Source organism: Glandiceps talaboti, chromosome 4 (genome assembly GCF_964340395.1).
Source record: "Glandiceps talaboti chromosome 4, keGlaTala1.1, whole genome shotgun sequence".
NCBI lineage: Eukaryota > Metazoa > Hemichordata > Enteropneusta > Spengelidae > Glandiceps > Glandiceps talaboti.
In genome coordinates, this window is record NC_135552.1 from 26,003,906 (window position 1) to 26,023,583 (window position 19,678).

Here is a 19,678-nt window from a genome sequence, read left to right on the forward strand (position 1 = left end):
CCACACTTTGCACAAGTCTTTCCATAAGCAGGGCAGTATCTTGGTTCATGTCGTGTTCCACATCTGCCACTAGAGTCTGCAGCTGAGTTACGCTGGGTTTAGTTGTTTCTTCCATGTGAATCAGAGCCTGACTCTGTGGGTCCTCTGCTACAGCCTCTCATTTTACCACGGTTGTTGTTCGAGTAGCCACAGGCACGGCCACAATTTCGACCTCTGCTGGATCCACGGTGTGAATAGTTAACATCTGCACCCTGTTCACTGGAGTACAGTTTGAAACTTTCACTTCTCAGTTCGAAGGACTGGTATTTTTCAACGTTTTTTTTTGTAATGTGACACAAGGTATGAAAGACAGCCACCATTACCGTACATAAACATGAACTTTCAGCCGGTCGTTGAACTCGGTGTCTTCTTTTGCAGTGAGTGAACCTGCGCGATCACAGAAACAAATGTAATTTTACCCCTTTCATATATAGTCGGTTAAGTACGTCAATATTAACGATATTATCGACATTTTATTCTATTCTGATAGAAACATTCTGAGACATAACTCGGGAAACAAATGCCTGTGATGAGGACCCACCCCGGCCACCGCAGCTGTGAAGGCAGCTTAAGGAATGTATGTAGTTTTTGACTACTCTGATAACAAATACATTTCGTTTTTAGTGGCGATATTACCATTCGGCCTGCTACAAAGGACGATTTGCAAGAGATAAGTGACATGATAGTCAGTGTTGGGTGGAATTATCCTGTGGATTACATCAAAGCATTGTATCACCTCCATCCTAAAGGTTTATTTCTGGCGGTCAAAGATGGTGAAATTGTTGGTAAGTGACCGATTTGCCAAATGGTACACATGAACGTCTTAGCCAATACTTTCAAGAGGATTCCTCATTTTATGTCATTCTGGTTACTACAAGTTTTATCGGCGATAATGGCGTCAACAGGAAGTCTGCTCATCATTTATAATATTAACAAATTATAGATTGTTGGTATCAATCACGTTTATTAGCTTTGTTTATTGTTTATATAAGTTTAACAATTCAGTCATATAAAACCATATCTAACGAGATAGCATTTTGAAAAAAGAAAATCGTACCAAGGCATATTTTTCACACAGTCCCTTTGCACATATACCTGACAAAAAATTGTATTTTTCATGACAGGTACAGCATATGCATACAACCATACTGGTAATCTTAGTTTCTTTGGACTTGCTATTACCAAACCTGAATATAGAAGACGTGGCATTCAAAAGAGGCTCGTTGAATATCGTTTTCGTCATGCAGGTGAAAGAAACATAGGTTTAAATTCTGTAGACAGCGACCTTGGTAAAGGTATTGGCTTCGTACATGAAGACTTCAAATCGATTGTCGTGCAAGGATATACCAACCACCAAGTATTGCAACGTATTGCTACAGATATAACTTCGAATATCAACATTCTCACTATATCTGAAATCGAGTTTGAAAAGCTCGTGAAATATGACGCTCAAATCAATACTTACGAGAGACCTGAGTTTCTCAAAGTCTGGAGCAGCGGAAATAACGTTAAAAACTATGTTGCTGTCAACGAGGGTTTGGATATTGTTGGGTACATTAATGCAAGACCAGTCGTAGGTGGTTTCCTAATATCCCCATGTTACGCAGATGATAACATAATAGCAGAGTGTTTGCTAACGACACTGTTACGTTCACTATCAGATCATTCACAAGTTACAATCCAGTTTCCATTACCTAACCGTGCTGCTGAAAATTTGGTTACAAAGTGCATCGTTGAGTATACCAGCAACACAGAGTTTAGACTTTACACTAAAGAAGTCGTAAAGACACCATTGCATAAAATATTTGCAATATCATGTAGCGAAACGATGCTTGTATAGAGATAGATATTATTTTATTATAGTGACACAGTTTCACATACAAAGTATACACGTACATAAAGTACTCGAAGAGAAAAGAAATCACTACAACCATATTGCGGATATTGATCAAATAAGTTTATCACAGCCCTGTTGTACATAAGTTTATATGTGGGACAAAGGATGTCTTACAGGTAGCAATACACTAACACATTGAGATTAGTATTGTTCTATATTATCGTGATTTGCGTTGCTGAGCTTAGATATGCTAAATTAAAATCAGACTCGTAGTTAGCATAAATACCACTTGTATTATCACCGGATTATTTCGATACCCAAGGTCGTGTTTAAAAACCCGATTCAACAGTATCAAAATTATTTGTTTAGTTTTCTTTTGTTTGTCACACATCATCGAGTCTATCTCTAACTCACGCATCGAATAATAACTATAATAGTGGCTAGTTTTACACAGAGCAATTCAACATGTGGCATCTCGAATAATAAATGAATAAATAAACAAATAAATATACAAACAGAATGTATATTTGGCAACGTTTCCTTTATAATTGTTTTAATATGTAGATTACCTAAAGACTTGACAGTTTTGTTCGTTTATATTTGCCTGTCTACCATATGTGATGAACTATATGTTGACAAATTGTTTAATTGAATTTGATGTGATTGCGGCTAACTTATGTACACTATTGATTCATGTCTGATTGGCACAATGAATTGGAAAGGGTTTAGTTACAAGCCATTTTGACAGTAAATAGCATCCGTGGTTCGTGGATTCGAATTGATCAGAATGTGGTGTATGCAGGTTTCAGTCACATACAATAAACAACACTACCAGTGAATACTCGAGAATAGTGGTGATTATGTTATGGTATGTTTTAGATTTTGCAAACATCATTTTAACACTTTATTGCAAAAGTTTGAACCAAGAAGTATGTCAAATTACTAATCAAGTGCGTAGTCCTTCAGTTCTTTCTGTTTATGCACTTCAATATATGTTTTATATCTCGATGTCCTCAAATGGAACGATGTAATTCATGTATGTATATCTCGACTGAGGATGTACAAGTTATTCTTAACAAATAAACTTGAGTTTTGGTGGTTTTTGTTATCACCCATTAAGTATGTAGTTGCATGTGTTTCTTCATTGAAAGGATGATCTTTACATTCCTAAAATGTTGAAACAACCTAAGAAAGTTGTATTGTGTAAGTTTTGTATTTCATATAGCACCCTTGATATGGACTTGCTACATAGTTGTAGTAGTTGGGGTTACATATAAGTTTCATATTTGAAATGTTATTTTTGTTTGTCACAATAAACCATTAAATTGTAAGTTCAAAGTCGTGCCCTTTGGTTATTTCTCTGTTCTCCAATGCCCATACCAAATGCCAAAAGTCCAGTTAATGATTTATTGACAAGTACAGCACGTTTATAAAAAAGGTATCTTTTATTAAAAGCACACACAACATTTTAATACTCTTTCACACTTTAGATATGTTGATGATAATAAAGTATAATATTCTCCCTTCATATATAATATAATATATACATGAACAAAATAATTCAATCTGATCTCAATCTATTACTTAATATTAAGTACAAGATGATGGAAGGCATTAGTCAGCATAACATTTATGCAATTCAGAATTTATCAGAATTTAATCAACACTTCCATTTATGATTTTCTTGTGTGTATAAAATCAATTAGATTTAATCATTCAAAACTTACTAGCTATGATTGCAGGTAATCATTATTATTTCTGTAAAGTTTGTGGTTGGTCTTGTGTAAATCTATTATTTCGCTGTAATTTTCATGCTCCCTTGAATATATAATTAATTAGCAGCAATGACATAAGTGTATGTTATATGTTACAGTTCTACTACAAATAAACCTAAATCTACCAGCTGTCCTCCTAAGCACATTGGTGTTTGCATGTTATTTATATTAAGAAGAACAAGGCATACATTACATATCTTCATTTTCTTGTCAGTTATATTATTTTATGGTGATACTGGTGACCATCCGGATCTAATATTTAGATGAGGAATTAGATCCTGGGTTAGCAGTAATCCGGGTTCCTTATTTCCATGGAAGGTACAAGCCAACCAACCACATAACTAGAAGCACAGACAAGGAAAGGTCTTTTTCTTGACTGTGCTGGACGTTTAATCAGAAAGGGATATGTGGGATAATCATCCAGTTATTGAACAGTGGCCATGTTATCATTACTAACTGAAATATATCTATTAAATCAGAGTCCTACCCATTAACATGTAGCTGGCATATATACTATGTTCAGACTACAACTGTGATGCTTGTATAGAGATAGATATTATTTTATTATAGTGACACAGTTTCACATACAAAGTATACACGTACATAAAGTACTCGAAGAGAAAAGAAATCACTACAACCATATTGCGGATATTGATCAAATAAGTTTATCACAGCCCTGTTGTACATAAGTTTATATGTGGGACAAAGGATGTCTTACAGGTAGCAATACACTAACACATTGAGATTAGTATTGTTCTATATTATCGTGATTTGCGTTGCTGAGCTTAGATATGCTAAATTAAAATCAGACTCGTAGTTAGCATAAATACCACTTGTATTATCACCGGATTATTTCGATACCCAAGGTCGTGTTTAAAAACCCGATTCAACAGTATCAAAATTATTTGTTTAGTTTTCTTTTGTTTGTCACACATCATCGAGTCTATCTCTAACTCACGCATCGAATAATAACTATAATAGTGGCTAGTTTTACACAGAGCAATTCAACATGTGGCATCTCGAATAATAAATGAATAAATAAACAAATAAATATACAAACAGAATGTATATTTGGCAACGTTTCCTTTATAATTGTTTTAATATGTAGATTACCTAAAGACTTGACAGTTTTGTTCGTTTATATTTGCCTGTCTACCATATGTGATGAACTATATGTTGACAAATTGTTTAATTGAATTTGATGTGATTGCGGCTAACTTATGTACACTATTGATTCATGTCTGATTGGCACAATGAATTGGAAAGGGTTTAGTTACAAGCCATTTTGACAGTAAATAGCATCCGTGGTTCGTGGATTCGAATTGATCAGAATGTGGTGTATGCAGGTTTCAGTCACATACAATAAACAACACTACCAGTGAATACTCGAGAATAGTGGTGATTATGTTATGGTATGTTTTAGATTTTGCAAACATCATTTTAACACTTTATTGCAAAAGTTTGAACCAAGAAGTATGTCAAATTACTAATCAAGTGCGTAGTCCTTCAGTTCTTTCTGTTTATGCACTTCAATATATGTTTTATATCTCGATGTCCTCAAATGGAACGATGTAATTCATGTATGTATATCTCGACTGAGGATGTACAAGTTATTCTTAACAAATAAACTTGAGTTTTGGTGGTTTTTGTTATCACCCATTAAGTATGTAGTTGCATGTGTTTCTTCATTGAAAGGATGATCTTTACATTCCTAAAATGTTGAAACAACCTAAGAAAGTTGTATTGTGTAAGTTTTGTATTTCATATAGCACCCTTGATATGGACTTGCTACATAGTTGTAGTAGTTGGGGTTACATATAAGTTTCATATTTGAAATGTTATTTTTGTTTGTCACAATAAACCATTAAATTGTAAGTTCAAAGTCGTGCCCTTTGGTTATTTCTCTGTTCTCCAATGCCCATACCAAATGCCAAAAGTCCAGTTAATGATTTATTGACAAGTACAGCACGTTTATAAAAAAGGTATCTTTTATTAAAAGCACACACAACATTTTAATACTCTTTCACACTTTAGATATGTTGATGATAATAAAGTATAATATTCTCCCTTCATATATAATATAATATATACATGAACAAAATAATTCAATCTGATCTCAATCTATTACTTAATATTAAGTACAAGATGATGGAAGGCATTAGTCAGCATAACATTTATGCAATTCAGAATTTATCAGAATTTAATCAACACTTCCATTTATGATTTTCTTGTGTGTATAAAATCAATTAGATTTAATCATTCAAAACTTACTAGCTATGATTGCAGGTAATCATTATTATTTCTGTAAAGTTTGTGGTTGGTCTTGTGTAAATCTATTATTTCGCTGTAATTTTCATGCTCCCTTGAATATATAATTAATTAGCAGCAATGACATAAGTGTATGTTATATGTTACAGTTCTACTACAAATAAACCTAAATCTACCAGCTGTCCTCCTAAGCACATTGGTGTTTGCATGTTATTTATATTAAGAAGAACAAGGCATACATTACATATCTTCATTTTCTTGTCAGTTATATTATTTTATGGTGATACTGGTGACCATCCGGATCTAATATTTAGATGAGGAATTAGATCCTGGGTTAGCAGTAATCCGGGTTCCTTATTTCCATGGAAGGTACAAGCCAACCAACCACATAACTAGAAGCACAGACAAGGAAAGGTCTTTTTCTTGACTGTGCTGGACGTTTAATCAGAAAGGGATATGTGGGATAATCATCCAGTTATTGAACAGTGGCCATGTTATCATTACTAACTGAAATATATCTATTAAATCAGAGTCCTACCCATTAACATGTAGCTGGCATATATACTATGTTCAGACTACAACTGTGAGTTTCACTCTAAGGCGACATAAAGTAGTCAAACTAATAAGTTAGATTTGGGACTCTATTCCCACTGAATTGTTGTACCTGACACAGATCACATACCAAAGTCATCCAATATTAGCATGGCCTTCATTTCTTCCAATCATTTAGCAGCAACCCTGAACCCTCCTTATCTAGGAAACTAAATACATTTACTAAATGATTTAGGTAATCAAATGGAATTTTTTGTCAGACACAAAAGACAAGTTGACTCTAAACATCCCATTTTACCTGACTCAGGGTCAACATTAATTGTTCATATTTGTTTTTGTTTTTTTACGTTAGAGTCGACTCAACTGGCTAAGTGAACCCCCCCCCCCCCCCCCCCCCCCTAATACTTATAGTTGAAGGAAGAATCAGTACTTGGAGTACTTGAGTATACATGGCTGCTAGAAATGGTATGCATGTGTATTGGCTAGATTACATTAACTGAGATTGATCAAGTAGAAGTAGCAAATGTAGTAATTTACTGTATAAGAAACATGTTTAAAATACTACATAATAAGAAATAGACACACACACACGACAGAAACCCCCCAAAAATTATCATTTTGTAAATCAAAGTCATATCTGATAAAATGCATTATATTTGTTACTATTATATAATTTGCTTGCATTGCTTTCAAACTTCTGTCACATCAAATACTGGAAAGTAAATGAGGCTAATCCATTGGAACAAAAAGTTATAATTCATTTTTTTTAAAAAGACAACATATATTACAAATTGTTATATCAATATAGCTACAATAAAGGCAATGACGAATTTTGATTAGGAAGAACATTTGTTCTATTTAGAAGTCAAGTGCACACATGTGTACATCATTATGACTGCTAAGCTATAGGGAAGGAAGACATCAAACCTATAAAAGTAAGTACTTAAAGTGGCACAAGCTGAGTTGATAAAGCTTTTTACTCAAGTCAAAATTCTTACATAAAACACTGATTAAACTGCTCTAGAATAATATTACTTTCAATGTACGTGTTCTTTGACATGACAATTGTCATCTGGCATTGTTAGAACAGTTGATGGTATAGTATGGATTTCCTTTGCATCTTTATACGTATAATGAGTTACATCATTGGATTATTTATAAATTGTCTGTATACCAGGTTTTGAGTTCAGTCAATTGCAAGTGATAGTTAAGTATGCTTCAGTAGGTAGAATACTGTAAGTACCTTTTAAATAGGCAGCAAAAACTTGAGGCAAAAGTCTTACAAACTCAGCTCATGCCTCTTTAATGCTAAAATAGTTAATATATTATACATGCAGAAATTTGCTGTTTTTCATTAATAATTGAACATCAACTGTTCATTATTTACCGATATGTTGGTATCGTATGCGTTCATTACCTATGACATTGTCCATGTAGTCTATGCAGCCTATGCAGTAGAAGAGCAGATGTGAAACTTAAATAGATAAACTAGAACATGGTTTCATCATGTTTTTGAATGAACACTGAACCTGTATAGAATGTTCGAACAGTGTTTCACCATGTTCTTAATGCTGTAGTGTTTCATTATGTTTTCAATAATGGAATCTACATGCAATATTTTACCGATGTATGGTAAGTTTCTTTACCAATGTATCAGAAATAGATATTTCTATACTATAGTTCTTTATCATTTTTAAAAGATTATTCATAACTTGTTTTCCTCTTCATGTGTCATCTTCTTCAGCCAGTATCTCATTGACAAGATAACATGTTTCCATGTGATCACTACCAGCCATTAAGGCAAACTTTGGCCTGCAATGAAATGATTCTAGGGTTAAAAGAACTGTAATACACCACATATTGGGTGATCTGTAAAGTCTTTACAGTGTATGTATTTCATTTCAATGCATAACAATTAATTTATGAATGCAAAATGAAAATGGTAACAGTTGGTGATGCATACCGTATTATTCTAGCAGGTCGTGACCTCTTATTTAATATACTGGTACTATTAAACATATTCTGATAACAATGATTGCATAGCTGTAAGACCTAATAAGCTCAATTTTAGAATATGTGGGATAGGTAAATTTTTTTCAATTTTATTATATATTTGTTTTCATGTGTCTAGTCCAGGTTTTCCATTGTTTTCAAAATGGTCTCTGTGTTATTTATTTCTTCCTATCAGATGTACAGTCTTGGTTATCATGCTTATCTAATTCTATTTTAAGGCTGCCTTTACATGACTTTTTACAAATAAAAATGCTGTAATATCATATTTGCTTTAATGCATTTTCATGTGTTTACATGACGGATCAAAAAACAGTTTTGATCGATAACACGGAAACACTGAAGAGATGGAAACATTAAAAAACAATGCTGTCACACATGTGCAAACATAATGAAACAATTTAAGCCTGTGCATAACTACGTCAATGATGAGTTCATTTCTGAGGACAAATTTGTGCATTTTTGAATTGTAGCATATTCAGCTGTTTACACAACTGTTTTCACATCTTTCCATTTTCATCCGTCTACACAAACTGCATTTTGAATGAAAATGGATAGTTTTGAAACCATTCCACTTTCAGCAACGTTTTCAAATCGTTGCGTTTTCATGTACATTTTTATCATCTCCATGTACATGGTAGGTGCAAATGCAACAAAAATATCTGTGTTTTCATTTGAAAACGACATTATGTAAATGTGGCCTCAGGTATAGAAGCAGTCATCACTTACTGAAGGTCTAGAGCTGAGATGCCTTCTTTGCATTGTTTTTGTACTTTGTCAAAAACATCTTTCCCAAGACTATCAATGCAGTGCCTGTATAGAAATAAAAAGGTTATAAGATAGATATCAATGCCTTAGCTTGTGTGCATATTTTCCATTGGTATTATCATTGCTATTAGTCCAGTCAAAATATGGAATGACCCATCATTAATTGCAACAGAATTTATTTTTTCACCATTATCTTCAGTCAAAATATGGAATGACCCATCATTAATTGCAACAGTATTTATTTTTTCACCATTATCTTCAGATTGGTCCTCATAATGAAATATCAAAAGTCTTCCTCAATCTAAGTGGTGGAACAGTATCTAATTTGCATAAATCCAAAATGGCCACAGAAAAACAGTCTATTTATTATATATATTTAACTAAATTTCAAATCTGATCAACCTTTATGAAATATGTAAATATGCTAATCTATGTAGTTTGACTTGTGGAGTATACAGTAGTGTGCCCACAATCACCTAAGTACAAAATAATACACCATATTAATTACACATCAACAAAACTAGTGCATGCAATACATTGTTTTGCAATAAATTGGGCTATGTAAGAGAAAATGGGGACACAGTATACACAAGAATGCACCTAGTTCTTGTATTATATAGCAGAAATTTATATGATTAGACATTTCCTAAGTCTACATATCAGCATGTGTTACTAAAATGTCACTTTTCAAAGTAGATTTAAAGTGATCGAGCACAATCAAGTAAACACATACTCTCTTAATAATTGCCTGCAGGAAGAGCCTGGTCTGATAAAGTCTTCATCTTCTAATTCAGAATCATCATCATCATCATTGGCATCAATTCCAACAGCTGTTTTAGCATGAGTTATAATGACATCCAAATCCTAACACATTAAAATGGATAAAAAATATAAAAATGTGAATTTAATAGTATTTGCACAAATAAAATATCATTCATTTTATAACAAACCTAACTCAAAACTCAGTACATGCTTCAATTCATCATTGACTGACAGACAAAGGTACCAGTATAATTTCAACATTAATGCAAATATTATGTAAATCATCACAAAATGTCCAAAATAGAGTAATATGAGAATTGACGTGACCGTAGCTTGTCACATTCATATCAAACAGAAATAGAGAAATTAACTCAAACAGGAATTTCACTCCAGGAAATAAAGACACCCATCAAATTTAGGTTCTGGGGAGTCATTTCAGGACTTCACATCACATAAAATTCATTCAATAGGGAACTTGCAAACCCGCCATGTTGAATGTTGCATCATGGGAAATGTGTTAATAAATACTAATCAATTAGCATTGTAAACAGCAATGTTACATTGTTTGTAACCACGAATGATCAATTCCTAGTCACCTTGACCATTGTGGGAGGTTTATTTTATTGGTAGCTCCAGGTATTACAATAACCACAGATAATCCCATAGTCCTTTGCATCTGAGCATGCTCAGTCTGGATTGCAAGTTCCCTATTGCCAAGAAACACCAAATTGTAACTCTTTTTCACCCCTATTGTTCTGCCAGTAATTCACCATTGCATCATGGGTCTCATCATATGTGACTATTTATGTAGATGCACAGTGCTTACTCATGATGTCTACATGCTTATTTCTTTCAGATAAATTGAATATGTATTTTTCATATCTGCCAAGACCCATGAGGTAGTACACCACTGATGAAAGAACAATAGAGGTGAACAAGACTTTCAATTTGGCGTTTCTTGGCAATCGAACGAAATATGTGGGATGTGAAGTCATGAAATGCTTCAACTAAAAGTTTATGAAAATGCTTTTATTTCCTGGAGTGGCATTCCCAATTAATAGAAACAAAGGGCAAATATGCAATACAATACCTCGTCTGATTCGACTTCTTCAAAATCATCTGGATAGTCAGTTTCATGCTCTACTTGAATGACGGGTTTTTCTTTCTTTGCACCATGCAGTGCATTATATGGCAGTTTGGTTGCATGCATTCTTGGATTGTCATCATCATCATCATCATCATCATCATCATCGTTGTCATCGTCATCAACACCCACTTCAGGCACCTCCTCAGGAATTTCTTTTTTAATAATAAAATTATAAAGTATGTGTATGAGCAACTTATTTTTCAGATATTGTCTTGCTAATTTGAATTTTCACCTTCGAGCATTCAATCCCAACGTTACAGGAAATATTTTAATTTATACGATCATCTTCCAGATTTTCACAGTCAAATACGACAAAGCTTTTGTTACCTGCATGCAAGATTTACAATGGAAAGTTAAAAAATCATGCATTGTACTGGTACATACCTTCTTCAGAACTTTCACATACTTCTTCTATATTCTCCTCATCAGAACTTGTAAAATCATCCGAATATTCTCCAGAGTCTCTGGGTTCTAATCTACGACTTGTTTCTGTAAAGGAAATACATGGAAGACAATGGTGTATTTGTCTTAGATGCTTTGAATGAAGGAAAATGATACCAAAACAAAGAAAGAAAATTAAAAGTGCATAATTACTGAAACATGTTTGCTTTCTTTTGAATTGTTTATAAAACTGTGACAAACAAGATTAACTGGAAGTAAAATATGACGTACTTAATGCCATAAAGAATCTCTTTTACCTTTTTCTTATTTTTTTTTCAGTCTAAAACATAACTTATTTGCCATTTCAAAAATCTGAAAATACATACCTGGACTGTTTGCATAACTATTATTATTGCTATTATTAGCACTGTCTAATGCTGGCTTAGTTAGTTTATCGGTGGATAACAGCATGTCTGGCAGCTTGGCTGTATCATCAGATGACTTTAATCCTTGGTCACTACTCCTGTTTATACACAAAAGATACATCTAATATTACATATATACCCCATAACTACTTGCATCGATGTATACGCATACAATTGTTATTTGCATTGCAGTGCAATACTTAAAACATCATAGCATACTGTATGCAAATAAACATGTAAATGTTCCATCAACATGAATTCACATGAACACAGTTGTACATTCTTTTTACAACAAAATTTTGCTATTCAGGATAGTTGTAAAGTGTGAAATGACAACACACTGATGCAAGACTATATAAAGACATTTATTATGTTATATTGATGTTGAGATTTGCCAGCAAGATACCATGCAAGACCACTGTGCAACATATACTAGCAAGTTCATTTTTGACTATAGTTCAAATTTTTAGCAATAGCTATACATGACTTGTGTAAGTTAGATAAAAATCATAAGCTATTTACTATTATAACTATAAATGTCTACATACCCTTCTTGACCCTCCCTGGACTGGGGTCTGGACGGCTTTTTATTCTGTAATATTTCCTGTTTCCAAACTTGTCTTTGTTCAATGAAAGAATTGATATGTTTTTGTACAAACGGCATTGAAAGTATTGCAGTTGCGCTGTAAACAGATAATCAGATTTTTATCAGATTGGAACAAAACATTCATGTAACTACTTCACAACATGGTTATGCTTTCAGTTGTTCGACTTGAAATGTGTCTTTGGATATCAATTGGCATTATGATCTATATAGTGCTCCATGAACAGCTGAGGAAAAATTCCTTAATGCTAATTCACCAGGATAACTTCAGATATGTTGGGTTGTCTGTCTGTCTGTTTGTTTGTTTGTTTGTCTGTCTGTTTGTTTGTCTGTTTATCTGTCTGTTTGTCTGTCATGATCTGACTGCAAATATCAATAAACAACAAAAATCTGTCTTAACAATTTTCAAATTAAGGTTCTGATACACCATCTGAGTCAGTATGATAGATATGTCTGAACTACATTTCTTCATAGTTATAGCTTACCTTGGTCTTTTGTCAGGTTCTTTCACCAAAATAGCATTTACTAACTCCTTTAGTTCATCTGAATACATATCTGGTACATCCTATAAAATAGTTTGTAAATAGAAAACTTGGCTTTATCAATGTCTTATTTCGTATACAACAAATTCTACACTTGTAAAAACAGTAACTAGACCAGTTATATATATCTAAAAATAATGGCTGGTGGTACATCAAGTATCATATAAAATAGCTAAATGCATGAGCTGTGATCACTTTCAGTTGTTAAGTTTGGGCAAAATTGAGAATATGTAGATGTGGCAGTCAGTAGCTGATGTACTTTAGTCTTTTTCAATGTCATAAGGGTGGGGGTGGGGGGTTAGGGGGAGGGGGTGCTAAGAAGACCATCAATATGTTAGGACTATATGAGAGGAATTTTTTGGACATTTCAGTACTTGTTTGTGTTTATGTACACACCAAATCACACTGACTCCTGCCTGACATACCGTATGAGCTAGGATATTTTTTACGTGCACGTTGATAAGTTTAATCTCACAATGAGAAATACTGACAGCCCACTTGTATAATTATAAAACATACACTTACTGCATGGTCACATTTCACAATCTTGTAAAATAAACTGATTAAGTTGTTGGCATCAAATGCTGGCTGAAGTCCACACATCTCATATAGAAGACAACCTAATGCCTGAAAAGAAATTATAAACATGAAAATGTTTAACTTTGTTCAACCAAGGAAAATACGGATGACCTATCATAAGAAGTGACAAAACACTTAGTTCACAAGTATTTTGGCGGAATGAATAACTATTCTATGAAAAACTATACAGTTAACTTTACAAACCATTTTGATTTTTATATAAAGACCCTACTGAGGCAAATCTCCCATTATCAATAAAAATGTACCCACAAATCAGATGTAAATAAATTTAGATTTAATAAAAACTTACCCAAATATCAAATTTAAAATAAACTGACCCAAATATCACATTCAAATAAATTTACTTTTTATTTCAATAAACACTTACCAACATATCAGATGTAAATAAATGTAGATTTACATGTAATAAATACTTACCCACATATCAGATTTGTTGTTGTATGGAATATCTTGGCATAATTCTGGACTTAGATAACATGGTGTTCCTACACATGTACTAGCTTTATCTATAGTATAGTCTAGTGTCCTTGCAATGCCAAAGTCGCCTGTAAGCAGATGTGAAATAAATCATTTAATATGTTAATTCATGCTAGTGTCTCATTTTATATTTTCAGACTCTTGAAAATTAAATAATTTAAACCAATTCACACACTGGAATTGTGAAAGAACTGCCAAGTGCGTACGTACATACATACATACATACATGCAATGTACATACATACATGCATACACAAACATACATACATACATACATACATACATACATACATACACACACACACACACACACACACACACACACATACACACACAGATATGTGCCTCCTGCCCTCTGTACACTTACCTAACTTGACAACTTCTTTCTTAGTAAGGAAGACATTTTGAGTCTTGAGATCTCTGAAAAGACATATTTAGAACTTAGATTATTGTCAATTCTGTTTGATGGTTTGCTGGAAACAAGTGCTGTAAACAAGACATTGAACTACGCACATGTATAACCATGGTAACTGTTTTAGTTTTTGTAATGTACAATTTTATATCTTTTGAGATCATTCTTGAAATCAACATAGCCAGCCCTTCCTTTTAAAAAATACCAGGCTTATCAATCTTCATTAAATGTGGCATAACATAACATTTCATGAGTAATGTTCACTAAACACGTCATTTCAAGGCACAGTATGTGATGTTTAATTATCAATTTCTGTATAGTTTGTAAATGAAATATTATCACAGATATGGATGCTAAATTCTAAAACATATATTTATGTAGCTATGAATGTAAAATGCAGTTACTACAATATGTTTTCAAATCCATAAAATGCAGTTACTACAATATGTTTTCAAATCCATTTCATTTCATTTCATTTCATAATGCCCTATTTTCCTATTTTCCTACTTTCCAAATTTCATGCTATCATTTTTTTCATCCTCTTTGGACAATGATTGATGCTGCTTTATTTTCACTGATCAAGGAAGATGTACAATTCTTTTTTTTTAATAGATATTTTAAATTCTTAAAAACAAACAACTATAAAAGTTTGACAGTGAGAAAAAAAATCTTATACTTGACAATATTTGCAAGTATAGTACCTGTGTAAGACCTTCTTGGAATGTATATACTGTACAGCCATAGCTATCTGTATAAACCACTGCATAATTTGCTTCTCCTCAATGCACTCGTGTTTCATACTTGCCAGGTGTATCCTTTCATCTAGACTTCCGCCATCACAGTAATCCTGAGAAATGCAACCAGATTGTAATTATTACTATACACAGCAAGCTATCAGCAAACTAAAATAGACACAAAGTAAGACTCCTGGGTAAAAATACTGTTGTATATGGTAGATTACACAAATGGGTGATAGCAGTGCCTTGGTTACATGTATGTGAATATAATTAAGATAGTGTAAATAAAAAGTTGAAAGTTTGGTCAATTGAGGAAAACTTGCAATCACAGATGCCAACCTACTGTTATTGTATTTGCATCAATGTCAACAGACAACTTAAAGGGCTATGTTTCAATCCAAGTTCATCACATTAGTGTTATCTTATCAGTTGAGCTATGAGGATTACATGGGATTATTATTTTGTACTGGATCAACTTTTTCTATAGCTCGGCTAAACAACCATTTTCACACCTAGATTTTAATCTTAACCCAACATGGGCCTTTAAATCAACGTGTTGCAATAAATAGTTTTAGTTGTGTCTGTGTTAGCTTCCCATATGTGGATTGCCACATAACCCAACATGGGCCTTTAAATCAACGTGATGCAATAAACAGATTTAGCTAAGTCTGTGTTAGCTTCCCATATGTGGATTGCCACATAACCCAACATGGGCCTTTAAATCAACATGATGCAATAAATAGTTTTAGTTGTGTCTGTGCTGAGAACTTCTAGTGGTCTGAGATCTGTGTTAGCTTTATGTGGATTGCCACATTCATACATGCATTGTATTTTATAAAGGGGTCCCAAACTACCTGTTACAATGTACTTTGTATTACTGGTAATAGAATTCTAAGCATACACAATTTTAAAAAATATGTAAATTACACAAAACAATGTGAGTGGCTTCAAGACAGATCTACAGTACAGATGGATATTTGTACATTAAAATTGCTTTGTCATCAAAAAAAGATAATTACATACCTGCACAATGCAAAGGTGAAGTTCTTTGGCATCAAAAAAGGATTCATAGTAAGTAACTATGTGTGGATGTTTCAAATCAGACAAAATCCTACAAGGAAGAAAATTATTTTATAACTGAGTATGAAGACACGTTTCTATCTGTAGCATTTCATGACCCTCCTAAAACACCCGATTTTCTTCATGTCTGTAGCAAAGCAACGTACACAACGTCAACCAAATGGCAAGGATTGAGTAACATATTTGCAAGTCACAGAAAAAATCTGTTGCAATGTCTGTCAACATACCCATTTGGAATGTATTCAATACGTATGCAGTATATTTCAGTTTATAATTCCTATAAACACATCCATGTGAACTTTAAAGTGGCGTAAGCTAAGTTTATAAGCTTTTTACTCAAGTGAAAATACTTATAGCTCGCGTAGCGGCTCAATGTCTAGTACGCATGCATGTCCTATATACTATGTGATGTTTTTTGGTGACTTTACCCAAGGATGCGTTGCAGCACAATGACTACGCCTGCGCATTCTATATACTATGCGCATTCACCACACAGAGGGTGCTATCTACAATATCATCATTAGGCAGCCGGTCACAAATGAATCTACCCTGCGCAAGCTTATGGGCTTTGCCTAATTATGATATTAAAATATTAAAATAATAACCTTGATAAATCTATTTTAAAATGATTTTAATGTCGATGTATGCCTTCTGTAACATTATAATTGTCTTCTGGCATTGTTAGAACAGTTGATTGCATAGTACTAGGGATTTCTTGAACATTTTTGATATGTATGATAAATTACGACATCAGATCATTTATGAGTTATATCTTGACATTTGGTTTGAGTTCATTTAATTGAAAGTCATGGTTAAGTATGCTCCAGTAAGTACAATACTGTGAGTGCCTTATAAATATACAACATAAACTGCACTGTAAACTCAGCTTGTGTCCCATTAAATGGACCACCCTTCATTTGACCCCCTCCACTGTCTATGATTTGACATACACACACACACACACACACACACACACACAGTGACACACACATCGCGTATGTATTACGAGTTCTTCATAATTTCTCTGAACATATCCATGTGACATCCTTTCATTTGACATACACACATACACATACTCACACACAAACAAACAGACACCATTTATGTATATTATAGTATACATTAAAATAACAAATATGCATGGTATACAAACACACATAGATTAGACTCACAGGTAGCCATATGTTGATAACCTGATAAACATATCAAACCTTATGCCATTACATAGAATTGGTCTGGAAAAGTTCATAATTTAATAGTGTTGTGGTTTGATTTTTTATGTCAATTTATGTGAAGACTTTCCACATACTTACTTTGCTTCTCTCAGTACAGCATCTTTAGTTCTGGTCTTCTTCTTGTCATCCAGCTGTATTTTCTTTAAGGCTAATAACCTTTATAACAAATAACAACATTTCATTGCTATGGTTACAGCTTTATTTTAAATATTACATGTTCATTTTTGTTTTCATTTTTGTTTTGAATATTTAGGATTTTGTGTATCCATTAAAATGAAATCCTTTAAATTTATCTGTTATGAATGATGTGTGTCTGATTGACTGCGACTAAAATCCATTGAAAAGAATTCATGCATATGTTGGAATGTATTAAAAGTATGAAACAACCAACTTTTAAACTGTGAACCCAAATATCAGTGTTTAGCATCATTACATGTACATGTAGCTACAAACCTTTCCTTAGTGATGATTGCACAATGTCACACAAGCTCAACAAATGAAGATTGTTCATTAAGGTCAACCCCCCCCCCCCTCCCCCTCGCCCTAAACAAACATTCACAAGAGCAACATCAAACGTTCATATATGATGTAAACTATGATGAAAACTGTAGTGGTCAGACCACTACGATTGATGTAATGTAGAAACACGATTGTAAACACATTCAAATATTACAAGAAACCCAGCACCGTATCTCATTAATAAGTTAATTAATTTGTCTTGCCTATTCAGCCAATACTATGCTTTAGTTTCCTTTACTTGTATGTCAAGACTAACTGATGCAACCTTCCACTACTACATGTTGTTGTATACAACTTACTTTTTATGTGTTGCACTTCTTACTAAGTACACATCACCGCCTGTTCCATGTCCAAGTGTGGTTACGATGTCATAGTTCTCCATAGCTTCTAACTTCTATTGCATGTTACTGACTGGTGTATTTCATATGACAATGCTGGTTTTATCAAATTACATCATGTCTGTGTAGCCAGGTTTTCTGTGAGGCACAAAATGTTACTTTTTTGTTAAAAATCAAAGCTGGTATTTGTGAAAAGAGAAGAATTGGCGAACTTTACTTTGGGTTATTTAACTGCCTGGTTTTAATTCAATTTTATGACCAAGTAACACTATCAGAAAATGAACATAGAAGTCGGAAATACAGTCTTCTCTACTAGAGAATTTTTCATCACAATTTTTAAAAGGAACATTAATATACAACTCAGCTGATCAGGTAGATTCTATAGAGTTTTATATCTCTAACAAATATCTGTACAAGATATGTTTGTAATATAAATATATAATAACATGGTCTACGATTTCCCTCGTAATGTATTAATTCTACATCAAAGCTAAAACTATATGTATGCACGCATGGAAGTATAATATAGTGGGTTATACTTCCATGATGAACAAGGCCAGGCCATGGAGGTACAACTTACACGAAACTGACTCGGATGTTTATGAATACAATGTATTGCTTTGTCGTTACATATATGGGTTAGAATGTTGAACAAAAATATAAAGGCAACCAAAGATAGGTTGAAATACTGCTGTTATTGTTGCACCACATTTTGACGTCCTTTCGTTTTAGGTTACGGGGTCATGAAGTGCATGTTGCAGTAGCCCCCTTCACACCTTTGTATGTGTTGTTTACGTTCATAGTGTACACAGTCGAGCCTACATGTCGACACTGCAAAGGTCAACGAACAGGTGATCACAGATGCACGATCAGTATGAAAAGATCACCGTGCTTTCACTGAAACAATAAAGATGCCAGAATTAACTGATTCACTTACTTTTACTGCGCGTACGCGCACCTAAAAATAATATTTGGCTATCGAGACATAGCAACGCGTAATCGGATTCCCCTGTTTAGGGACAGGAACCAGTTCATCATTACTAATTTTAGACGAATGCGAGTACTATATTTATAGTTTGTTAATTCGAGTACTAATTTCATTTATACAGATTTTAAATAGTATTGATTTTGTATTTTGTAATATGCAAACTTTAAATTATTTTATATGTC

At 33.4% G+C, this 19,678-nt stretch overlaps 2 protein-coding genes across 2 annotated transcripts; one reads left to right on the forward strand and one right to left on the reverse strand.

The window, feature by feature from the left end:
- The first annotated feature begins 718 nt into the window (after positions 1-718).
- On the forward strand, positions 719-1,879 carry LOC144434401 (holothin acyltransferase-like). The gene is made up of 2 exons (XM_078122852.1): positions 719-824; positions 1,164-1,879. The coding sequence occupies exons 1-2, from the start codon at positions 719-721 to the stop codon at positions 1,877-1,879; spliced, it is 822 nt and encodes a 273-aa protein (XP_077978978.1).
- Positions 1,880-7,266: 5,387 nt separating this feature from the next.
- LOC144433849 (serine/threonine-protein kinase Nek1-like) lies at positions 7,267-19,559 on the reverse strand. Its single transcript, XM_078122229.1, has 16 exons — positions 19,446-19,559; positions 18,470-18,646; positions 17,730-17,807; positions 16,360-16,447; positions 15,301-15,446; positions 14,555-14,607; positions 14,128-14,255; positions 13,636-13,737; positions 13,054-13,133; positions 12,513-12,647; positions 11,926-12,062; positions 11,543-11,647; positions 11,102-11,310; positions 9,983-10,113; positions 9,211-9,294; positions 7,267-8,283 (listed from the first exon to the last, which is right to left on the reverse strand). The coding sequence occupies exons 2-16, from the start codon at positions 18,550-18,552 to the stop codon at positions 8,196-8,198; spliced, it is 1,647 nt and encodes a 548-aa protein (XP_077978355.1). The 5' UTR covers positions 18,553-18,646; positions 19,446-19,559; the 3' UTR covers positions 7,267-8,195.
- Between the last annotated feature and the right edge of the window lie 119 nt (positions 19,560-19,678).